A 16165-nucleotide genomic window follows, 5' to 3' on the forward strand; every position below is an offset into this window, starting at 1 on the left:
TTACACACACACAAACAATATAAATATATACTGTCAAGTTTAAGCCACCAATCTGTAAAAGGTCAGTTTAACCTGCTATGTGGTGAGGATCACATAATCAAAGGGGAGAGAGAAAATGTGACTTTTTCTTTAAGAGCATCCATTTACAGCAGAGGTCTGCTCCTGGACCTGACAGCCTTTGAACTTTGAACTTTTTAAAACTTTTCTATAGAGTTTCTGTTCTTTAAAAACTTCACCATCAATCAGTCATTATGGCAATGTTGGTGACACATCTGGAATATTTTAGTACAGCTGAATAATAAATCTGCTCTTACTCCCATATTTCTGCTTCTGCTGTCAGACAAAGGAAGAAGGGAAGTGAAACGTGACCCATTAAAATAACCTGTTAACTCATTTCCAGCTCATTGGCAAGCTGCTGCTCTGCTCTGCTGAAATCCTGATAATAATCACAACACTGTCAAAGCAAATTGCCAAAAACATACGTTTCTTCTTGCATAGAATAGCGCATACACAAACTTTTGTTAAAAATGTTCAGGTTTTCCAGGAAGCATGGGAACCCTGAACTCTGTGACTCAGTGGTGAAATATCAGCCGCAATGTATTTGAAGGGAATCAAACAAATCAAAGCAGAATCTTAAAAATATTGATAATCTTCTTGCTACTTTTACATATACTGTCTGTTGATTATAAACCATCATGGAGTGAACTACAGGAGAGTCAGGGGAAGCTCGACTTCTCTGACTAAGACACGAGCTCCTGTGGAAACATGATTTGTAAAATTTGGTGGGGTCTCTAAAATATTGACAATATTCTGTAGTTATCGCATTCACGCTATTCTTGACACAACCACTGAAGCGTGGAGGCGATTAGTAAAATGAGAATCATAGCTCTCTCTCTCTTTCTCTCACTTCGCCTCTCGCATTTGTCATGCTGGAATCCACAGCAGCTTCTTCTTCTCATCTGTTCTCTTATTCTTATTCTCATTCTTATTTATAGGAATAATAATGAATAAAAGTAAAAGCACGCATGCTTGACCATGCAACAGTGAAAGGAAAAACACACCTGAAATATCTGCACACTGGAAATAACACACGCTAAAGGAGAGTCATAGTCAAAGTGTTTCTACTTAAGTTGTGTGAAAACAAAATGTCACAGATAACAATGTGAAATGTCCGTTCAGTATTCTGTAGTGTGGTACGTACTGAAGGTAATCCTTCAACAATGAGTGTGTAGATAATAAAAGCTAAGTGACAGCACTACAACCAAGAGGAGCCTTTGAAAAACTGTTGGCAGAAAACATAGACATCTGTTGTCACTCATCATTCTCTTATCAACCTGTGCACCATAATGCACATAGTAGTATGTACACACACACACACACACACACACACACACACACACACTGATAGAGCCACAAAGTTGCAGCTTGTATCTTAGAGAGATGGCACTGAGCTTCAGTTACTATAAGTGTCCATCACAATAGAGACAAGTCATGCACAAGGCGAGAAAAATGATGCATACACACACATCTGAATGGCTTCTAGCAGCAGTCCAGTGTGTGGCATCTGAACTGTCCATGTGCGCCAGCGATGAGGCGCTAATGCACCGAACAACATGGCTCCCTGAGGGAACGCAAAATGGAGGCGCGGCAACAGCTGCCAAAATGTCAGGGTGAGAGACGGAGGGAGAGGAGGTGGAGGTGGAGGAGGTGGAGGTGGAGGCTGACTGGCAGGGTGAGAGAGGGAAGGGAAGAGAAGGGAGAGCGATGCCATGTTGAAGTCTGTGGATATAATGACAGATCGATACAGAGTTCTACTTTAGTTATTTAGTTGTTTGTTTATTGGTGATCAAACTCTCCTCTTTACCTTTCACCTTCATTACGTGAACGGCTGCCTGCGAGGCTGTGTGTTTGCAGGTGTGACACCACCACACCGCTTCACTTATCAATATGCGGACGTTTGTGTGTTTATGCGATTGCCGCTGTGTATTTTAGCCATGGTAATTAGCAGCTAATTAGTTATTGATTGAGGCCAGTATATTTTATGGAGGTGAGAGGACGAGTGTGACATGGGGCACAACATGACACCTCAGCCATAATTCACCCTCTCTCTTTCTCACCTTTACTCTCTTATTCTCTCTCTTCACTTGCGACTCACTCTCACTCGTTTCTCTCTTCACCTCCATCATACCTTTTGTCCTTTTACGAATAATTAGTTAATACTTTTTTCCAACTAGACATTCGGTGATTCCCTGCAGCACACAAAATGAAAAACAAAATCCCTGTTCACCAATGTCTCACTCCATCTCTGATTAGATTAGATTTGTAAATCTGATTAGATTAGATTTGTAAATGTAATCTGATTAGATTAGATTTGTAAATGTTCAACCTAACTTTTCTTCTTGCTTTTGCATTTAAAGAAAATTAATGGATTCTCATGAAAGTAGACCCTGCTGGTAGATAATAGAAAATAAACTGGTACTGCCTCGTTTTCACTTCTTTAACTGCACTGAGAATTGTGATTGTTAATTATACTATTACAGCTTTCTAAAAGTGCTGTTTAAGCTAACAGGCATTTAACAGTTAACAATGGTACAGTAATATGATTTGCTCACTGCGAAAGTGAAGTTTCTTTGTCTAATATGAACAAACTAGTTTCCTCATAAAAATGCAAAATGGGCTTTTTGTTGGGATAAATTGAATATTTTTGTTAGAATCAAAAGTGTGATGTATTGTGAGATTCTTAAAACAAGACAGCTGTGGTTTCCAAGTTGCACTGCATTCTTGGTTGCATTGGTTTGAAAGCTTGACTTAAGCGCATCCTGTAATTCAAATACAGTTATCCCAAATAAAGAGGCCCGAATCTGGAAATACTGATGTTACAATAGGTAGATCTTTCCTTTCATTTAGGCCAACTCAGGGATCTTTGTCTGAGAAAGGTTGGTGACCAGTGATGTAGAATCAATAACGAAGGTAGACATGTTGACACAGATGTGGTGGACTGTTTGAGGCTTCAGTTCACAGAGCAAACAATGTTGGAAGTGATGAAATGTCACATTGAAGTGGCTTGGCAGTGTGAGATCTATTGTACAGGTGAAAGAAATATGCATATAAAATGTAAAGTATGAGAAAACATCTGTAGATGCACCACTAACCATTCAATTTTAATGGAATTTAAAAATGAAATAATTTCTGATGTAAGATGCATACGTGTAGATTTCTGCACTTTCACTACAGTTAACACTGAAGCATTTCACTTTCTGTAAAACCCCAAGTGAAGCAGTTTCTTTTTTACTTCCTGGAAGTTTTAGTCACTAAGCAATCTGTTGAACATTTTATGGGCTGGCACTGGGGAACATTGAGGGCTTTGCTGATTTAACAACAAAATCTCTTTCTGCTCCATAAGAACTGAATCACCGCAGGACTAAAAAATAGTTTTAGACCTCCTCAAGGTCGCGGCTCCTATAGATATATGTCTTTGGGTGCTGCTAATGGTCAGGTCTGATGTTGTGCACTTCAAATAACTGGCTATTTCCTAAGCCTGTTACTGCTAAATGGAAAATGTGCGAGTTGAGGTGTGTGTGTCTGTGTGTATAAGCGTTAGTGTGTGACCCATGCCTTTAATCCACTTTACCCTTCATTTCCTTTCTAGGCTCTCAAATGACCCAGGGCACCTGGCACGTTCCTGTTCCTGTTCCTCTCCTCCTCCTCCGCCCTGTCCTCTGTTTGTCGCTTCTTTTCTTCTTTACCTCCCCATTCTTCATTGTCCCTTCATCAGTACAATCCTTTACTGGAACTTTTATTATAATTATTTTTTGGGGGGCATTTTTATGCCTTTATTCGACAGGAAAGTGGAGTCAGACTGGGTGAGAGACACTAGGGACCTGCCATGTGGTGCACACACACCAACCACTCGGACATCAGGTTGCCATTAAAGTGAATATTATTAGTTTGCTATATGATTACTTTTACCTAAAATGTTTAAACTGATGTTATACTGTAGCCAATCTCGTAGCCAACTAATATTTAATAATCTGTTTTTATTATCATTGTTTAAATTCCACAGTTATGCTTTAACAGGGCAGCTGAGATGTTCCATAGCTTAATAAATACAAACTCAGGATTAGTTGATTAGCTGAGTTGTAAAAAGCAATGGAATGTACCACTTTGCTAACTCACAGTGTCTCAACTGCATTTTGCTTGTTGAGCCTGGTGCAGATGCTTTACAGCGCTCACAGAATCACATAGCACTACTGAGATCCTACTTTTGAAAAAAAGAAAAGGAAAAATAAATAACCCCAGGTGAGAGCAATTATCATCTATTTATATGCATTCACAAGATTAAAAAGACTGTGAACAGAGTAGATGGCCTTCTTCAAAAAATAAATGTTTCCGTTTTGCCTCCTTATTGGCTGGAGTGTGCTCTTGAAAACTAAATATGTGCTACGGTGCTATCCACCTGGCAGCAAGGACCTTAAAACATTCAAGGTATGATTCATTTTTGAATTTGTTTTATCTGTTTTAATCAGCCGCTGGGCAGCAGCTCTAAACCTTTAATGCTGCGGAGAAGCGCAAAGAATCAATTTATTTGCCAAGAGCAATAAATGTACAGGAAATTGTCCTTGTGACTTTGATGCATGTACACACACTCCCATAGCGACCTACAGTGAAGTACAGAATGGGACCTGTAATAGATTGACCTCAGATTCAGTTCCAGGAGGACAGAACATTATACTATACACTGTATGGTAGATCGCCCAATGTACTGTGTCTTATGTACATACTGTATTATGCATTCATTTATTAAGCCCGGTGCCTGAAGGCTGCAGCTACAGAGGGAGAGAGAGGAAAAACATGCAATCTATTGGAACATGGTGAAGACATATAGGAACGGCTCTGAGGAAGATAACATCAGTTTTGATTAGCTGCATTTACTTCCTAAGGCTTGAAGCGATTTTTACGACTCTTCTTGTAGGGAATATTGCATCATAGTGCAAGCAACACATCAAGTAACAGTAACTGGAATTGGACTCATACGAAATGACAGCAGGTCTACTGGTAGTATTGTTAAACCCTGAGGGAGACGAGGGATCTGGTGTCACAAAAACATGCTCATCATTTTTTTTTAATTCACTTACAAAATATGATATGGCACCTGTGCTGACTATCCCACTGATGATTACTTTGAATGCATATAGCTAAAAAAAAAAAAAAAAAAAGCAAGCAAAAGAGGGGAAAAAAGGTGCCTTATCAGCGCTGATGATAGCCCGATATGTTTTCTGAAATGCTTTTCTTTTGCTTAACTCTACATTTTACTGCCGTCTCAGCTCATGTAAATCATTTTTCACCCTCATGTCACCACACGGTGCGAGTGTACGATCAGCTTTTTCCACTGCATACACGCACACAATCAAACACACTGTTATGTCACCTGTGAGGACATTGTAGGAAGATTTTTACTTAACTTTATTCTCATAAATGTTGGATCACCTTGCCATGAAGCAGGTCTTACACTTACTTTCATCAAAAGATTTGAACACTTGTCAAAGGTCAAGATCGTTGTGCCCTGGTGGAGGACAGTGAAGTGGCTCCATTCATGTTTATCATAGACAGTGTTTTGTTAGACTGTGACTCACAGTTGTAGGACATCTATAGCTGGTGTGTAAAAACTACAATCCTCAAGGTTCAAGTTTGAATGTATTTTATATATCACAGCTGCAACGGCTCTTGAATTCACAGCAGCTTCACGTCTCTGAATGATGGCCAATGGGGACCAAGCTCCATGGGTGCTGAGACATGCTGTAGAAATATGTCAAACCAAACCAAACCAAACTATGGTTGGCTTATATAGCACTTTCATAGTCTTTACAAACTCTGATTGATTTACTTAACCAACCAACTAACCAAATATGCATGATTTTCCAGAAGTAAATCTAAAATCATTCATAAAATGGCATTAACATAATAGTGAGAGTGATAAATACATATAAACTTCCATGAATATGTGTGTTGAGAATATCATGGAACATCATTTTTTGCCTTTACTTTTGTAATGTGCATTGCTATGTTTCACACTGTGCTTCCTATCACACCTCAGGTCTGAGAGTTCAACCTGAGAAGAAACAAACTGCAACTCACATACTGGTGAGTCTTTGATGAGTTGTTGGTATCACCATCAAAACATGTGTTGTATTTGACTCCATTCAGTCTATTAAGCTTTTTCAGAGCAGCTTCTACCTTCAGCATTTCCTCGATGTGTGTCCAGCACACTGCATAGTTTTCCTCCCACGTGCACAGAGCAGTGACAGCATGTAGGCTCACCTCCTTACAAAAAAGAAAAAAAAATCTCCTCTTTCATTTTAAATGTGATGTGCTCCACCACCTCCGTGGACAAGAATAGCTTTGTGACCTTCAGAAACCTGCATCCACTTGATTGATGTCTTCTTTCCTCAAACTATGATAAAGCACTTTCTTAAAGCACAGTCCCACCTATGCACAAAAACTGTGAGAAGTCGCTCAGGTCTAAACTTTAACCTGACGGAAGTGAAGAAATAAAAAAAATGGTGACCCAAGGTGGATGTGGAAGAGGAGAGCGGAGAGCTGCAAGTTTAAGAACTGCATCAGTTGTTTTGCATTGGTGTTGAAGCATGAAGCATCCTGAACCTCACACACACAGAGGACCACCTGCTAATTACACTGTAGTTTAAATAGATAGACAGTGTAAAAAAAACACTTCTGTTTCTAATATGCAGGGCACTTTTTCAAATTCATCAAATATCTTGTGCACTTACAAAATATGTACTAGTACAAACACACAGTGGCTTTTCAAGGACAAAGATTCGTCTGTGTGAGTGAATGTGTGTGTGTGTGTGTGAGTGTACATGTGTGCATACATGTGGGATCACGTAGGCGTGTGTCAAACTCTGCGACTGGTTCATTAAATAGCACACAGATCAATTCTTAATCTGCTTTGGATCTGTCCTAACACATGCAGGAACACACACACTCTCTCTCTCTCTCACACACACACACACACATCCCTACATCTTGCACACATACACCGTCCTCCATCACTTCTGAGGCTTTTTTGTCTTCCTCTTTGTCAAATTCAATTACTGACGACATCACTAAAGGAATCTCCACATGAACCAATTACTGTTCAATCCTCCTGGGTGCGTCTGTGAGATCATCTTTGTGTGTGTGTGTGTGTGTGTGTGTGTGTGTGTGTGTGTGAAACTAATGTGATAGCACGTGTGTGTATGGTCAGTATGGATGACAACATGCACTGTGTGTTTGTGAATGTATGTAGTCTACAATACAGCACAGAAGGGTTGTCAGGTGCAAATTTACAGTTTTAACAGTGGAAATGTGTGTGTTCTTGATTTTAGGACAGAGGTAAGACAGCAGTCTTCACATGCCCGTTGACATGACAACAAATCTGGACCATCTAGCTATTGTTATTTCTATGAGGTGGTTAAAATACCTCCATCTTTAATGAACTTGTCAGTGTTTAGAGGTTAGTTTCTGCAGGGATGTTGGTTGGATACTGCTGTGTGACAAGTTTGTTGGGCGTTTAAAAAAAATAAAAAATGTTTTTCCTTTTTCTCTCCTCTCCTGTATTGATCCACACCTCATCTTCGACTCATCCCATCCTCTCCTCCTTGCTTTGTCAGAGAAAGGCTTGCGTGAGGTCAGGATAATGCTACTAATTTGTGTGTATGTGTGCGCTCGTCCCCTATCTGTCCCCTACACGCTGTGACACCGCTGACCTACACATACTGCTGTGTCAACACTCGCAGCACATGCACACACACACACACAAACACACACACATCACAAATGACAGCATCTCAGGGGGAACTTAACAAGCTAGTTTACACTGACAGAGAATGAGAGGACGGGGGAGGGAGGGAGGGCTGAGGAAGAGGAGAGGAGTTATTATCTATGTAGTACATCACTGCTGCTTATGTTGTTGTCAAGGATAAATGGGCTTAACCGAACAACAAAAGCTGCATCAGTGAAATCTACAGTGGTGCACTGCAGCCAGTGACAGGTTCAGCCAGTCATATTCATCCTATACTTAGATGAGCAGGCCAGAGGCAGGAGAGCGCCCAGCAGCTCCCCCTGCAAACATTTATCCACCATCAGCAATTAAAAACAAGGTCTGTGCAAAACTCATTGAAATACTCTTGTATATGGCAAGAAAAACTATTCTTAAGTTCTGGATTCATAAAGACATACCTAAATTGGACGATTGGTACGAGGAGATTGACTTACAATATAGCCTTCATGATAACATGGAGGGTTTTACAAGGGTATGGCAACCAGTTTTAGATGCTGTGGATCCCTCTGGACTGAGCTTCAATATCCCTCACTGAGTGGCATAACATGGGTGACTCTGGTGGTGTATTTATGTGTTTATGTATGTATGTTTGTATGTATGTAGGGCAGAGGATGTTGTTATGATGCCATGTAAAGCCCTTTGAGACAAACAGTTTGTAAAAACGGGCTATACAAATAAAATTGCCTTGCCTTGCCTTGCCTTGTTTGTAAGCTGTGTTACTCGCTTTGTTATGTTTATTCATAAAAGGAAAAATGCATGGTTCTGTGGAAATTATATGTAAAGGATAATATGTGGTATGCTTGAACTTCAATAAAAAGAGAGAGAGAAAAAAAAACAAAAAAAAACAAGGTTTGTTAATGGAAAGCAAAGTAAAACCAAATCCAAATACCAATATACCTGAAACTATTCTTACAACAACTCCTCAGACTTTTGCTAAGAGAAACATATCCACCACTCATGAGTTTATCTATTGTTCTTGCAAGTGTAAAGAGGAGCAGCTGCCCAACAAAGCTGCAATAAAAAAACTGGAATGGTTAAAAACAAGTGTGAATAAGGAAGCTGCTTGATTCATTCATTCATTTTCTCTGCTGGTTTAGTGCTTTTACTCTGCTGCAGCTTGGAGCCTATAAACTGACTGTAAAAGCTACAACTGAGATGAATATGATATGAAGTCTTGGTGGACAACACAGCCACAGTATCAGGCTGCTCCGTGGAGATAGGACTTGAAAGACAGATGCACTGTTGCATTTTCAGAGGCTGCCATGTTCAACGGCGAGCACATCACAAACAGAAAAAAACCCTTCATCAAAATCTGAATCAACTTTACTGTCATTCTACTGGTACAATGAAATCATGTGTGGCTTCTCCTCTGAATAATAGATATGAAGATACAGACGCAAATAAAAAATAAGAAAATATAAATAAACAGAAACTGAATGAGCAGCAGAATAATAAAAAAAGGATAAAAGTTATTATTTAGCTATAAAATATGCAAAGTTGGATTTTCTAAAATGTGTGATTTGTTTGTTTTATTTAAAAACAAAAACTTTTCATCTTGTCTTCTGTTGCCTTAATCATCATCAGTCATTCCAGAAAGTGTCTAAGCCCTCTAGTGGCTGTCGTTCATTCAACATAGAGTCATGTGACATTATTATAACTGTAGTGTGACAGACTGTGTGTGGGTCGGAGGTCAGAGTGGACGGTCAACCCGACCTCTAACATGGCAGGTGGTTTTTCATAGTCACAGTTCAGCCAATCGCTCAGTTATGTTAAACTACTTTATTATTGCAACAATAGTGACAAAACTCACCAGACTTTGACAAATTACCTCTATGGTTTGTGCCAAAAACCAAACCTAACCACTTTATTGTCACATCATGAAACTGTTATTTCTTCAGAGGTCATTATGTATCGACTGTGGTGCCGCACATTTAAATTATGTTTCCATGTGTTGTTCTAGGGAAAAATGATGTATGCTGTAGTATGCTCCTTCTGTTTTCTGAGCAAACATGTGGTTTTTACAAATGTTTTATTTTGTAGGTCTTGCTCTGTTTTTCTCTCTGACATATCAATAAATTGGACTTGGCTTACTAATACTGAAACCAGACAGCAGCCCGTCGATAAGGGCTTCAGATCAGAGTCATCTCCATCTTTGTAAACAGCATGTTTCGTTAATATATAACAACTTTTTGCACCACGATGTTCTTAATCATGCAACGTACAGTATACATCTAAATGGACATTTGTATTGTGCTGTGACTTGTGAGGAGCTGCAGTCAGGTCTGCTGACTCTGGCAGAAGAGGCAGATTTCATATGGAGCCTGTGAGGATGTGGCACCTTAGAGCCACAGCTCAGGGCGCGACGGCCCTCTGTGTGTGCGATGCCTCGGCTCTCTCTCTGGATTGTACTTTACAGCTGTCAGAGTGACTCCCTGACAGCTACAGCTACCTGGAGTCATACCCCATGGGTGTCATTGTCAAACAGCTGTCTGTGTTAAAGCTCTGTGTGTGCACGCTCTGCTGCTGTGTGTGAGGAGATGTGAGACAGGGAATATATGTCAGATCAGATGTCAACAAACAACAACAGTTTGCTAACGCACACACACACACACACACAGACACACACACTCTCTCTCTCTTTGCCGCTCAAACAAACACAATCAGCACAGAGGAGGGCTTTAGGTATCTAAACAGCTTATCCAGAGACAGCGGTGAGTTTATTGAGTCTCCTCTGCGCCGTCTTATACCAAGGTCTGACATAATAACAACGTGCCGTCCTAAAATTTATCTAAATTGATTGATTTTGCTTCCTCCATCTGACACTTCCTGGCAGGGAAATGTGTCTCTCACTTGATGGATGCTGTTGTTTAAAGACACATTTCTTTCTTAGCCTATTGCCCCCTCCCGTACCCAAATTCTACAGCGTGTACGTCAATAATAGACTGTGTGAGCAGATTTATGGAAAGTCAAAAGTCATTCAGGGCGTCTCTTCTTCAAGCTAAAGCCCCGGGTTTCAGTGATCTCCACCCTGGGACTGCAGCACCCCGTGACTCTGAATGTGTTTTTGCTTCCTCTGCACCGGCGCGTTTCCCTGATTTACGGAGGAGGGGAAAGACGCACTGATGTAGTTTCAGACGCTGATTACAGCTGTTCTGCATTCAGACCCAACGTGAAGTGGATTTTTGCAACGCATACAGTACCTAATCGATGGGACGAGGGTTTGATTTAGGTGTTGTGAGGTAAACGGCTCGACTGGAAATTTTGCACTTATCCCAAAGATGTAGCCGATGACTTCACCTCACACTCACACATACACTCACACACACACAAGCACAAGCAAGACCAAATGCATACATAAAGGCAAGCAACCCTTTCCTACACTGTTGAATTTACTCTGCTCTCCATACATACAAGCACACACACATACACACACAGAGTGCACAAACATTACATCTATCTGAATTAGTTACTTCCATTTTCACTCTGTTGTTATTGATTGTACTTAAACAGCACCACTCCTGTTGGCTTGTAGCAGGAAATTGGCTTCATATTGAAACTGTCACAGCAAGGGTGCGTTTCATTTTAGACCCTGAGGGCACAGGGAACGTAGCACAAGAGGAATCAATCTTCACTCTCTGGCGTCGGCTTGTTTTTGTAAAGATGTTTTTTTTTTTTCTTTTGAAGCAATTCTGCTTTATTAATTAGTCTGGTACTTCTGCTGTAATCTTAAAGAGGTTGTAGCACTCGAGCATGTGCTTCCACGAGCATGTGCTTCCACTAAGTTCAGGGCCAAGTGTCAGTGAGCACCCCTCTTGCTTAAAGGTGTACAGAAATGGCCGTTTGTCCTGTTTGTCGCGCCGAGTTGTCACGAGCTGCAACACGAGTTTACCCGAGTAAGGAAAACGAATTTGATTGGTCGTTATCGAGCGGGCGGGATATTCAAAGCTTGGGGCGAGCCCGAGCTCGGTGTGTGTGTGCGTGTGTCAGACGTTTGAATGACGGATTACGGATCCAATATCAGTGGCTGGTGAATCGTGTACAGGCTGACGTATAATCCGTGCGCCTGCATTATCCAATGCGAAAAAAAAACTACACTAAAATACACACTTTCATCCCGGATTTACTCAAAAATAGAATTTTGCACAAAGTTTGGCCTACATCGTCTGATAGATGAGTTATTACACTAATTTTATGACCCAGAGTGGGCTTAAATTCAATTTTCTTTTCTGTACACCTTTAAGAGTCCTTCAGAGAGAGGCTGGATGTCTGCTAATGGCCCTAATCTCTGACCTTCTCTGTGGAGGGGTCAAAGTAAAAAGCAAGGAACAATTGCACAGTCATTGAAAAAGAGAGATATTGATGACATCTAGCAAAGTTAAGAGATTGGGGTTTTGTGCACACAGCACCTTTAATCTTAGTTTCATTAAAAATAATATAAATTAGTGGCAGACGATAGTTTTACTCTAAATTTAAAAAAAAAACATCATAGGTTTAGGAAATTAAAGGTACCATGTGTAGTTTTCTTGACAGCTTGTTGTAATGCAGTGTACCATTTTGTTTATTTTTTTTTTCAATTAAAAGAGACAGATCTTAACATTATTCACCCAGTGTAACTATTTGCAGATGCAGATAATGAGAATTTGGATCTGTATCGTGTGATTCTAGCTGAGTCTGCTTCACTTGACCAAAAAACACTGAAATAAACAAAACTGACCTCAAACAAAAGAAACATAAAGACTGCATGCCACTGTACCCCTCAGCACTTCTGAATCATTTTCACATGACATTCAGAGAAACAGTGCGACATTAACAAAAGCCTGCCCACTGAGATAAGTGTCTTCTGATGATCACTCGCATGAAGTGAATTAGAGAACAACACAAATCCTCGGAGGAAATTATAATGATCATTCAGGATGAGTTTCTCGCTGTGTAAAATACCCACAGTTCACCTCGTTACATTATCATCACTTCCTCCCTCCTCTGTAATCGTTCTCTGTGATTTCTTAATCCATATTTCACAGAGATCACGAATGAAGATATTTTATGAAATTGCTGCAATTGCCCCTTTTTTTGGACATATTTAGTGCAAGTTTACTGTAAAATACATTGCAGGCAGCGTTACAACCCGATACAAATCATCTCCAACTGGACTGTGTGATGTGATATGCCATGTTCATTAGCATGTACCGTATCTCCCCGTGTGCACTCTTGCCACGCACCTTAACCACGTCCACATCCGTTGAGCTGCAGGTGACCGAGTCCTCCACTTCCCTCACCTGCCCGTCGGTTTCCACGGTAACTACTTTGATGGGCACGGCGATGCGGCGACCTGTGAGGATGGCCGTGTTCACCACCTCTGTGTCCTAAAGAGACAATTAAACAGAGGAAAAGTTTCTTTGAGAGAAAATAAAAAGACTTTTAACCTTCAGTTTCTTCCTGTTGGTGCCAATTAAGCCAAGTTATTAACTAAGCTTAAAGCACTGACAGCCATATTTACTTTTGTCTTTGAAGCTGGCGGTTGCTTTTTGAAGGAACAACAGAAGCAGGTGTGTTATAGATATAATATTTACAATAAGAGATGGTTGTGTCATGTGACAGTTTTTATTTTTTTGTATCCGAGTCTCGTTGAGCTTTTTTCCCTGTGGTTAAACATGAGCCCTGGAGCTGTGATGTCAGCTTTAACATTTACCTCTACCTAAAGTGCATGTGACAGAAGACATGACTGATGTGGGTGAGAGACGCAGAGGGAGAAACAGGAATAAACAACTGTCAAACACCGGGGGAGAGTTTTTAAAAGGAAGAGAGAGAGAGGGGAAAGAAGAGGTGATTATAAACCTCACGATTAATGTAATCAGCATGATTACATTTGATTAGATCCTTCCAACAAAAATAGCACAAACAAACCAGCACACACACACACACAAACACACACACCTCAAACTGCTTTGTGTGTGTGTGTGCCTGCATCAATCTTGATTATTTGGCATCCAGTTTCCGAGGGGGCATTTACGCACAGTATCATCGGCAATACACACATGAGTCTGATTACGGGGTATTTTTTGCTGGGCCCATAGTCCTTGGATGGGGAATATGTGTGGCTTATACTGTATGTGTTTGTGTGTGTGTGATTTGTGACTCTACAGTGAAATTCAGCTGTGTTTACGGGTTGACAACAGGAGATGAAGAGGAAATAAGGAATAAATTACAAAAAAGGCGACATGTAAATGCCCACATATCACACAAATATACCTAAGAATATAGAACTTCTGACACACACATGGCAAGAGTTTAAGGATTTAAAGTGCATGTAACCAGTGACAAGTTGCCTCACACACCACACACACACACACACACACTTAAAACCTGCGATTCTCTTAGTTTTCCATCTCTGCCTCACACAACTTGCCCGAAATCAGAAATAGATACTATGGATAAAGAACATGACAGGAGATGGTTAAACAGGTTGAGGGTGAGAAACAGGTGAGGAGGAGGAGGAGGAGCAGTGGGGACAAACAGGATTAAAAGCATGGATAAAAACATGAAAGAGGGAGTGCAGGAGAGGAAGATGAAGGGCAAAAAGAAAGCAGACATGCAAGAGAGAAAAATAACAAATTAGCAAGAGGAAACTCCCTCTGCCTTGAGGGGAGGAGAGCAGATGGAGGGATAAAAAAAATCAAAGAGGAGGACAAGAAAGATGAAAGGAGATAAAGACAAGGGCTAAGTTTTTTTTCCCCAGGTGTTTGTGTGAGTTAGTATGGAGCCTGTATGTGTATATGTACATGTTAAAACGTATGTGTGTGGATCCTGCAGTAATCTCTGGGAAGCCACAGTGCAGTGATAACATCATGTTTACATCACTGTTACTTTCACCATGAGTGAAAAAAAAGCATAAACATGCTCGCAACAACACCAGTGAGTTACGTCCAGTCATATCCCTCCAATAAAATAAAATAAAAAAAATAAACATTGTTTTTATACATCCAGCGAAAATGACACATTATTAGCCGATGCAGCCCTGTGGCGTAGAGCTGCCGCCCCATGTTGAAGCTACAGTCCTCACTGCAGATGGCCCCAGTTTGAATCCCGCATCGGGCAGCCCTTTCCTGCATGTCATTCCCCCTCTCTGCCTCCCCATTTCCTGTCTCCCCTTGACTGTGCTATCAATTAAAGGCAAAAAGCCCCAAAATTTGCTTAGAAAACTGCTTCTATATTTGTATTTTCAGTCTTTATTGTACATCTCTACTGTATATCTACATTGTATACCATACACTTAATCTAATTGCAAACCATTACAAAGGGCTGTGTATCGTATTGCTACAGCTAAATGCTCAGCACTGTGGACAAAGGCCAGCTGCTCCACCGTCGCATCAGAGTGCCTGGAAGAGGTCAGTGAAAGAAAGTTGATTGTCCCCACAGCAACAAGGTGGAACTCATTCTATAACGCCTATGCTCGTGTCTAGGGCTGTTCGATTTTGCCCAAAAGTAAAATCTCGATTTTCTTCTCTCAAAAATCGATTTCCGATTCCGATTACGATTTTTTTGTTAAATGACAAACTATTTTGTGTGCTGTTTGTGTCTTTTTAAATGGACCTAGTCTAATTTAAAAAAAAATCTATCTATCTATCTATCTATCTATCTATCTATCTATCTATCTATCTATCTATCTATCTATCTATCTATCTATCTATCTATCTATCTATCTATCTATCTATCTGTCGTGTCATAGAAATGCCCCTCACCGACATCAATAGCCTACGCACACAGCTTCAGATTAAATGTATGAATGACAGGAATACCAATTTCTCAAGGAATATTGTTACATTATGAAGCCTTTCACAGTTGCATTGGACATCCTACAGGGTGAGCACGATTGCTTTTTTGGAACACTTCAACCAACACACAAAGTTTTAATGGCCAAAACCTTAGTAATGATTGCAAATGACCACTGGGCTGCCTGAAGTTATTTTGGGAGCAATCAAAACTCAATTTGCTGCGCATTTGATTCCAAGGATGCACTTCTGGCTGCTGTCTCGCTGCCAAAGTTCAAGCTGCGCTGGGTAAAAGAAGAAGCCAGAAGAGACCACATCGAGTTCCTCCTCACAACGCGAGTGCCGCTCCCTAACAACAGAAGAGCCTACAGCCCTGATGCCCGATCCCCCTCAACCTGCTGCTGTTGCCTCCAGCGAGGATGACTTCTTTTCTTTTGATGTACGGCCCAGTACCACAGCTGATGCACCCGTGTCAGTGGAAACAGAGGTAATGTCTTATCTCAGTTCTGCCCCTGTGATGGAAAGCCTGTACATATTTCTGAGGATTTAAAAAATT

General features: G+C 40.6%; 1 protein-coding gene across 1 annotated transcript in view; it reads right to left on the reverse strand.

Moving 5' to 3' along the window:
- Positions 1 to 16165, reverse strand: part of LOC310991557 (transmembrane protein 132C) — a gene marked incomplete at both ends in the record, with an annotated part of 260708 nt that overhangs the window by 28876 nt on the left and 215667 nt on the right. Inside the window, one exon of the mRNA XM_083979307.1 lies at positions 13060 to 13203. Within this exon, the coding sequence (XP_083835433.1) occupies positions 13060 to 13203 (144 nt within the window). The remainder of the gene's footprint in view (positions 1 to 13059; positions 13204 to 16165) is intronic.

This window comes from Trachurus trachurus (assembly GCF_905171665.1).
Source record: "Trachurus trachurus genome assembly, chromosome: 9".
Taxonomy (NCBI): domain Eukaryota; kingdom Metazoa; phylum Chordata; class Actinopteri; order Carangiformes; family Carangidae; genus Trachurus; species Trachurus trachurus.